The sequence below is a fragment of the Cynara cardunculus genome (assembly GCF_001531365.2).
Source record: "Cynara cardunculus var. scolymus isolate 2C chromosome LG 16, CcrdV1, whole genome shotgun sequence".
NCBI classification, from domain to species: domain Eukaryota; kingdom Viridiplantae; phylum Streptophyta; class Magnoliopsida; order Asterales; family Asteraceae; genus Cynara; species Cynara cardunculus.
In genome coordinates, this window is record NC_037543.1 from 3,379,450 (window position 1) to 3,389,806 (window position 10,357).

The following is a 10,357-nucleotide window of genomic DNA, read 5'->3' on the forward strand; positions in this document are numbered from 1 at the left end:
ATATATATATATATATATATATTTGTGTCATATCATCAAAATCTTCTTGATGTGTCCATAAGCAATTATATGAACAATCCTCAATATGGATTTTCAACTATTTTTCCATTTTGGGTTTTTGGCTACTTACTATTAGTATATGTGATGTGATGGGTTTTTTTTATGATAAATAAAATGGATTAATTCTTTGTAAAAACGAGTTGTACGTTTATCTTAAATTATTATGTGTTGTTGGTCGGTAGCAATCAACATGTCACATTTTAAAAGTTCAGGGTTTGCTTCGGCAGTAAGATCCTCATCACGGTTAAACGTTTCTATCCCTTTTAGGTGATGTTTTGATAACCAATTTTATTTATGATTATTGTATTATTTTTATAATTAGATAGCAGTTTTTAAATAATTAATTTGATATTACTTGTAATAAAACTAATGTTAAAAATAAGATTGTATATATATCATTTTATAAATAATCATAATTTATCGAATATCGCATATTGTCAAAAGTTAATTATTACAACTTAAATAAGGACTTGATATTTTATCTTATTTTTTGTCTCAGTCGATATAATACGATTTTATGTGGGTTTGAGAAAGTGATAATGTTTTTATTTTTTGAATTAAATATAAATTTGAAGACATCATTGAATTTTGAAAAAAAAAATACATCGATATTAGTATCAAATTAATTATTTAAAATTTCTCGTTTTTCGTGTAATTTCTTTAATTCAAACTTCATTATATACTTTATTTAGGTTTAATAACGAATTAATTTATTTTTCGTTTAATAATATAATTTTTTATAAAGATAATAATTAAGTGTTCTGTTAGAACTCAATGGTTATCCTAATTCTATTTTAGTTTTTTATATTTAAAATGAGATATTTATCATGTATTTGATTATATTTATCTGCAGTTCGTTACATCGAATTGAAAAATAGAGCTTTAATAAGTTGTACTTACGCAAAAATTACTTGTAATCTTGATTTTTAAGTAATATGCATCAATAAACAATATTTCATGCATAAAAATGGTTTTTAAAAGTTTTTGTCAAATGTTTTATAATATTGTATAGATAATTATAGGACCCTAATTAAATAAGAACTCAATAGTTTATGATAATTGTATGATTCATTATGTGTCAATCATTTAAAATAGCTAGAGTTATTTTTAAAATAAAGTAAATTGACAAATTAGTAATTTGAATTTTATTTTGTATTTAATTAAATTATTTTTAGTGGCCCCTACAAATTACAATAATTTGACTACAACTGATTGTCTAACTTTTATTACTACATTTATTCCAAACTAAGTTTACGTTTATTTAGTTTCTGTTAAAATAAATGTTCACTTTTAAATATAGACATATAATCAATTATATTTTCAAATTCTACACTCAGTTATAATCGATGAATATAAGAGCTAATGAGATTAGAGATGGTCAAATGGGCCCGGTCTGGCCAGGGATCTGTAGAGGACCGGCCCGGCCCAGGACCGATTTTAGAACCGCCGGTTAAGGACCGGTTATGATTTTCATCCAAAAACAAGGTCCGGCCCTGGACCGGTTTGGAACCGATTATAGGCCCGGCCCAGGACCGGTTTGTAACCGACTTTTTTTCAAAAGAAATGTATTTTTATATGTATTTCTAGTTTTCTAAGTGTATTTGATAGAAAATGAAATTACAAATTTTCAATCAAACATATTTTTTTAAGTGTATTTGATTGAAAAACAATTATAAAACTAAAATAAAACATAATTTTTAAATGTATTTGATTGAAAACCAATTATAAAACTACAATAAAACGTATTTTTTAAGAATATTTCATTGACCTAATTAGATATTTTAAAATATATGAGAAGAACATCAAAAAGAAATTTAAAAAATATATAAAAAGAAAAAATATTTTTTTAATATTGGATCGGTTTGGGCCTGGCCCGGCCCAGAATCGGGACTGATTACAAGTACCCTTAACCGGGCCTTAGTAATTTCGACGGGACCAGGACCGGTCCGAATTATTACTGTTTCAGCCTAGGACCAATTTGGGTCTGGCCCGAAACCGATTTTTGACCATGTCAAATTGTCAATGAAGATAGAGAGAGATACTTTTTTGGGGCGACTCTACCATTAAGATGAAAGTTTTCATTTAATCACGTAAAAATATAATAATCAGAGCATTTCCTATAGAATTTCTATATATTCTCTAAAATATAGTATTAAAAGTTGGAGTTTTCTCAAATTTAAAGAACAATATAGAGAATGTCTTAAAGAAAACGATAATGTTTTTATATTTGAATAAAATATAAATTTGAAGACAAATAAAAATTTCTATCGATATCAAATTAACTATTTAAAATTCTCGTTTTTTGTATGATTTTTTCAGTATTTTTAGTATAATTTAATTTAGGTTTAATAACGATGCAAATTATTTTAGATCTAACAATACAATACTTTTTATAAATATAATTTTTAGTTAAATATTTTTATTATAATTTTTTATTATAATTTAATTTGAGTTCAATAACGAATTAATTTATTTTAGGTTTAATGATATAACTTTTGTTATAAAAATAGTAACTAAGAATTCCGTTAGAAGTTAATGAATATCATAATTATATTTTAGGTTCTTTATATTTAAAATGAGATGTTTATTCTGTATTTAATTATTTTTATCAGTTAGTTACATGAATTCAAACATATAATTTTAAAAAGTTGTATTCATGTACCATTTACTTGTAATCTTAAATTTTAAGTAATATGTATCATTAAATAATACATGGTGCATTAATAATAATTTTTAAGAGTTTTATGCAAGTGCTTAATTACATAACAAGAAGAGTATTCGCAATATGCAGCGGATTACATCTCGATTTTGATGTTTCCTTTTATTCTTTATCTTTGTCAATATAATACGGTTTTATAAAGTTTTGAGAAAAGATAATGTTTTTATTTTTTAATAGAATATAAACTAGAAGATAAAAAATTTGAAATAACTATATCGATATCAGTATCAAATTAACTATTTAAAATTCTCGTTGTTTGTGAAATTTTTTTAATTCAATTTTTTATTATAATTTTATTTAAGTTCAATAATGAAGTAATTTATTTTTGGCTTAACAATATAATTTTTTTATAAAGATAATAATTAAGTATCCTGTCAGAACTCAATGGTTTTCATAATTACATTTTAAATTTTTTTATATTTAAAATGAGATGTTTATCATGTATTTAATTATATTTATCTGCAGTTAGTTACACAAATTCAAATATAGAGTTTTAATAAGTTATACCTACACACAATTACTTGTAATCTTGAATTTTAATTAATATATATCAATAAATAGTACTTCATGTACAAAAAATGATTTTTTTTATTAAATACTTTATAATACTAAAATTGTAAACCCAAAATGGTTATTTATGAATTACGAATTAACGTATAAGCCCAAATATACCATACAGCCAATGCCATCATGACCCCCGGCCTTTTAAGAGCCTTAATGGATGTTGGGCTTTTATATGGTAACCATTAATTCTAAAAAAAAAAATAGGTTTTTTAATATTTTTGTTACATATTTGAATATTCACTTGTTTTTCCTTTTCTTTTTTATTAACTTGGATATCCAATCCGCTATGCGAACCGACAAATCCCAAGACGACCACCTGCTTTGCAGATAACCCGGAGTCACCGCATTTGAACCTCCGTGACCACAAGGGGATTTTTATTCCTCCTTGGATTTGAACATGAGACCTTCTGGTACTTTTGACCTTTGGAGCCAAGCTCAAACCAATCAAACACTACCCTTGTGGTTAATATTCACTTGTTTTATTCTTTAAATTCATAATCATCTTGAAATTTTGTTCTAATTTGAACTTGTTTAATAATATAAATACATAAATATTTTTATATTGTAGTTAACTTTTTTTAGTTGTTTGCTCCTTTTTGTGTTGTGTGGTTGTTGTTGTTTGGTTTTTAAGTTTGTTTTGCTTGGGATTCGTTGTTTTTCTGTACCTTGTAGATAGGGATGGAGGGACGGGTGATGTATCTCCCGTCCCTGACCGCCTTTTAAGCCCCATGTCCCTAATCAGGGTCGAATTATTTGAGGCGGCGGTTAATACCATCCCTGACCTTGTTTCAATATGAATGTTAATCCTCGTCCCCGTTTCATACCAGTCAAATCGGGAAATCCCTATCTAAATGACAACCGAAAAGATATTAGTTATTCAAAATAAGTGTGGTGGGACCTACACAAGACCAAAATGGGAACCAAATGAGTTCATAGGTAGATATGTTACACACGTAGATGTAGATTAGAGATGGCAATTTAATTTTCCTTATCAAACAATCAATATGCAACTTAGTTAGAGCTCATTCAATTCTCCACCTCTTAATTTGGCCAAAAATAATTATCAACCCCCCCACCCCACCACCACCGCAAAAATCTCTTGCACCACGTAACGTTCATTATCTGTATCGTTCATTTTCTTTTTGAACCTTGTATTGATCATATTCCAATCTCGACAAGTTTTAAATTTCGGTATTGTCTATCAGGTATTTTTGCAATCAAAATGCAGTTCAGTATCTATTTGGCTTATTTGATCTGTTTGGGTGTTCGTTAATCAGTCGACTCAAACGGATATGTTTGGCTTGATCGATGGTTTTCACAATCGTTTATCTTTACCTTCTTTTGAAAGATATTTTTTTAAATGAATGGAAGATTTTGCAGGTCAATTTACTTCATATATTTGTTGTTGAAAGCATCCATTTGTATGAAAAGTCTTAAATGATGGTGAAAGACCGAACTATTTGCCCCCATTTAATAGTTCGGTCAAATTGTACCCTTTTGGTTTAATAGTGGTAGTTCAGTTGTTTCAACTAGGTTGGCTACTCAAACTAAACAGGGGTAATATGGATTAGACTGGTATGTTTGAAAGCAGTTTACAAAACCAATCCAGCTAGTGTAGTTTGGAGAATTTTCAACATATCACAAAATGTTTTAGCATAAGCCTACGTACGAGTTTCGTTGGTCTGGGTTGTGACACTTGAGATTTGTTCTTGGAATATATCTGAACATAAAATGACATACTATTTCCACTTGTGTTAGTAACATATGCCACTGATTAACTTACTTACATGACCCTGTTTGACCAGTTGTTTCAAGAGCACATCCACATTCATCGATTTACATCTTCAATATCTAGCAAAGAAACTGAAACCACAGCTTTAATATGTGGAAAGTAGGAACATATTGTTGAGGCATGATTAGGTTTACTGGGTTCTGTTTAGATGAGTTTGGCCCATTTCCAACCAAATCTTTACGGTGTGAAGATTGTACAACTCAATTATGCATAAGTGGCTTTAAGTTGGGTTATTTATGGTTTTTGTGCACCCCCAAAACTGAACTATGCACACCCTTTATGGTGTTGAGTGAGGTCTAGGTAATAAAATACAGTCTCGTTATCAAGGTTCACACATAGCGGAATTGTTCTCTCTTTGATTCACATATGATTAAACGATGAAAAAAGACGTTCATGCTGAATTCAAAGTCTTGATAATAGAATGTAGGTACACGACATGACTATAATTGAAGCGAAACTCTCTTGATGGGTTTGGTGACGTGATTTTTTGGCCCGCAAAGTGTTCCAAAATGTATACCGGTATCGAAGAACATTAACGGAAGAAATAAGCATTTAAAGGAAGTATTGAAGAACCTCCATGGATGAAGTTGTTACTAACATTTAGATCCATCAAACACAAACACAATATATGGGCACCTAATTAGAGTGAAATTATCCCCTCTTTTTAATTTGGGGCAAAAAAGCTTTTAGAATTAATTATATTTTAAACCATCGTATTTAATGAAAATACGTTTTGTATATATGGTGTCGATTTTAAACACGCAGATTTATACGATTCATAACATACAGTAAGACCATCATGAAATATGGTAATATCACGTTTAATCTGGGTGTCCAAGGATGGTTGGACGTCCTAGAAAATACCCATTTTATCGTAGTGAATTTAATGAAATTGGTGACGTATTTTCTATTAAATCGATAACGAAAAACTACAAACTGATGATGGAATTGATGATCTAATTGGTATTAAAAACTGATGATGGAGTTGATAAGCAGTAACTAGGTAAAAGGGGGGTATGGATAAAATGTTCAAGCTAGGTAAGTACCGACTGAAAATGGTAAGCATTTACTGATAAGATAACTTTATCCTATGTGCTCAGGGACAGACCTACTAACATAGTAGGGGGTTCACGGGATCCTGCTCGATCGTCCCATCGTAGTTGGAATTCTTTTACTAGACGTAGTTGTGCACCAAATAAGTCTTTTCAAAATAGATTTTTTTTTAAAACGAAATAAGAGATCCATACATCAAATAGTAAATAAGAAAAAAAAATCTAGACGAATTATACACTAGCTAGTAATTATATTAATTCATCCGTTTTCTTGATTTGGATGAAATTATCGAACAAATTCAATTTTTTTACTGCTAATCTTAATTTTGAGTCGAAAACTTTTAACTTGTTCCTTCCAAGAAAACAGACAACAAGAAAGCACGATTTACGATATAACACCAAACACTACCAAGCCGAATGCTTGATGGTAACACCACTTTTAACTGGTTTTTGCGGTCTTCCAAATATGCTCGAGTTCTCTAGCGAATGTTTGTTGACGCCCGACAACAATGGTGATATGATCTTTCTTCTCGACAACCTTAACGTTTGCCCGTGGAACTTTTGCCTTGATGTTGTCACAACACTCGACAGGAATAAGCTCATCGTCTCGACCGTGAAACACGTTTATGCTACAATTCAAGTTGTTTTGAACAACGTTTAAGTACCCTTCTATCTTTCCAGCAGTCCCACAAATAACGTTGTGAAGGGTATGCCAGGCGGCATTGTGCGTGTGACAACAGAAGCCATCTATTAAATAAGTCCGAATCCTGTATAAAAATCAAATAGATGATCATGATTTGATCATTTTCGTGTTCTCTTATTTGTTAATGTTCTCATTTGAATCGCCCATCTCTCGTTCTACATACCGCAACTTACGGCACCCAAAAGATATGTTGCAGGATGCAGTTTATGGCACCGCAAGAAAAAGTGTCTTGTAACGTTAACTTATAATTTCTTGACTGTTCTGACCAAGAAAAGTGTCTTCTTTACTCCGGTTTGCAATTCAACATTTTTTTTTCTTTTTGGACAAAAAGTTGATTACCAACAATCTCAACCGGTCCCACACTGAACCAACCTCCAAAGACACAAATATAAGTGACATTTTTGGCTCACTCAACGACTGACGGCTGATGAAAGGACCCGTGATCGAACTCAACTGGGCTATAGCAGTACTCTATAAAATCCTCATAAATGTTTCCATAAAAACAAAGCATCATTAATTAAGTCCAACCGAATTAAACAACTAGCATTTATGCTTGTGACTTGCTTTAATAGTGTATCTAAAGTCAACCATTTGGAGCTAATGAATAAGTCAAATTAAAGACCTCATTGATGTTATCGTTTCCCCCAACAATCTACCGTTTCATTAAATACCCTCGTTTCAACATCAAAACTTGTTAAATTTGTAAAAAAACCATGTTTTATAACTGGTATTTTATTTTTTAAACAACTGGTATTAAAAATCCTTCGAAATTATAAGATAAATATCTGAATTTTTGCATTCTGGTCTTAAAATGGGTTCTTATGAAATGCGTAAAAACGTAAGTGAAAATATAAACTTTTACGACTTGTTTGAATTTTGAAAGCGTAGAGATGATTAACCGTTACTTTAGAAATGCATTTATGAGTCCAAGATGCGTCTTGTGATACGTATGAAGATTTTAATTTATTTATTTTTTATGATAATAATTATTTAATTAAGAAATATTTGATATTAAATTATAATTAAAAAAATATTCAAAAACTGTTCTGATTGGTTTCATATTAAATTCTGTATGAATAAAACTGTCTGATTAAACTGTTAACAGAGACACTTTTAATTATAGTTTTATTATTATTTAATTAAAATGTATTTTTTATATGTAGAAATTTTATTTTAGCACGGTTTAAATTAAAGTTTTATTATATATTTTTTTCAAAAAATTAAATAAAGGACTAAAAGGATTTGGTAACGACGATGAATAACTCCGACGGAGCTGTCATCATAAATCTAAAATTCGGTGCATTGAAACGGTGGCGTTGACCGGAAAATAAAGAAACGTGTTTAAATTTTCACCTGTTTCTGGTGATGAGTTTGGCAAGAAACTCCCACGTACGGTGGTGCTTACAGATCAACAAGCAAATCGTCCGGCTAACATGCTCGTACCAGCAAGCCATCGACGCTCCGAACGCGATCAACGGCCACAAACGCCGTGGCGCCACCTTTCTCATCATATACTGCGCCGCCTCCTCCCCTTTCGGCGTTGGAAAAAATGGCTGCCATTGCCATTGTCATTGTCATCCATACGAAGATATTGAAAAAAACTTTTTGTGCAGTTTTCCGGCGAAAAGAAATGGTTACTTACCGGCGCGAGTAAGGTGAGCGACTTGACGGAATTGGGGTATTTCACGGCGAGTGCCAGTGCTAGAATGCAGCCTAAAGAATGAGCGACGATGTGAAACGATTCGATCTTGTTGGGTTCGAGAACCGATCTTTCGATCATGTCTAAATGCTCCTTCATCGTGTAAAGCGAATCGTGTGGCTTCGGGCTTTTTCCGAACCCTAAAAGATCGATCGCGAATAACCGGTATTTCGACTTTATCGATCTTGAGAAGTTCGGAAACAATGTCTCCGTCCAAAATGCTGATGACGATATAAACCCGTGAATGAACAACACATTCTCGGTAACATTATCTGCAAACAAAAAGATCATTCAAAAATGAATTAAACGGTCGTTAAATGAAAGTAAAAATAAAAGAAACTGTTTGGTTTTAAACAATATAATGGTCCGTGACCCAAAATTTTCATATTTTCATTTCGGGTTAAACTGAGTTAAGTTTACCAACCTTTACGGCCTTCGGTATGGACGAAAAGGGTATCTTTACAAGAGTTCGACCACGAGTTACAAGTATCGCAATCGCAATCGGACCACCGTGGAACCGGGTGCGACTTATGGGCACTGATCTTTTCTTGTAGCAATTCCACCAGTGTGTTGTTCACCACGAACGGGGACGACTGGACGCGTTGGACGGTGGCGGAATTCGTAGAGTTAACCACCTTCCGACGTTTCACGGTGGTTTTCGACACCTCCAACACCACTGACGGGCGTGTGTAAAGCGTATCCGATATCTCTTCAAGCTGTAACTTGGCAGACGTCAAACAAACAATCTTCTCCGCCTCCCCGTTCTCCGACACCAAAATGTTGCCGCTGCTAATGATCGCCTGTTTCGGTGAAGAACAATAGCACGGCTTCCATTCGGCTTCCACGAAGAAATCGATCGTCTTATACACATAACACAAGATCAAATCAAGAACATCGAGCACAGAAAACACAAGAAAACTCAAGAAATCATTGATGAACTTCCCAGTTAGGCCAAGAACAGATCTTGTCGTCTTCCCCATCGAACCCAAATGGCAGACGAAATCAAACCTCCAATTCTCCACCACCCACATGAATTTATAGAAAGATTATGGGAATTCAAGGGCGAGAGTTACGAAATTCTAAAAAAGATTGGAAATGTGAGCATCAACGCCAGTTCTTTGTCTGTGAGCTTGTGGTAAAAAAAATGGCAGCTAGCAACGAATCAAGAAAAACCCAATGGCAAAATTGGATCTAATCGAAGTTCGATTGAAGCTAAGCCTGAAACTGGGTGATGGAGGTTGGGTTACTAATTCTGAGGAAGTGGAATAATATTATATATACATATAATCCTCTGTGTGTGTGCATATATATATATATATATATATGTATGTATATGTAGAGTTTGTTGTACAACCAACCAATCCGACCCAATATATTGAGATATTTGTGGAAATGATGAGAGTTTATTTATTATGATTTGAATATTTATGGAAGATGAATATGGTTCATTAATTATGATTGATACCTTATATTAGTAAACAATAAAAAAATTTATGAAATCACATATTGATCAAATAAAATGAACGGTTGAAATTAGGTTGTATTGGTTGTATAAATGTCAATGGTTGTATAATAACCAACCTCTGTATATGTATATATATGTCTATATATATATATATATATATATATATATATATATATATATATATATACGAGCCAACTGGCTAGAGTCATGCACGAGTTTTATTATGACGAAAGCGTGTGAATTTGCCATTGTGTTATGGAGAAAATTTGAAAGCATTAATTAGAAGAAAAGGGGAAAATGTTG

General features: G+C 31.8%; 1 protein-coding gene across 1 annotated transcript; it reads right to left on the reverse strand.

Moving 5' to 3' along the window:
• Nucleotides 1-6,538: 6,538 nt before the first annotated feature.
• On the reverse strand, nt 6,539-9,620 carry LOC112529597 (probable lysophospholipase BODYGUARD 1). Its single transcript, XM_025140921.1, has 4 exons — nt 9,014-9,620; nt 8,533-8,861; nt 8,244-8,443; nt 6,539-6,954 (listed from the first exon to the last, which is right to left on the reverse strand). The coding sequence occupies exons 1-4, from the start codon at nt 9,618-9,620 to the stop codon at nt 6,627-6,629; spliced, it is 1,464 nt and encodes a 487-aa protein (XP_024996689.1). The 3' UTR covers nt 6,539-6,626.
• Nucleotides 9,621-10,357: the final 737 nt, after the last annotated feature.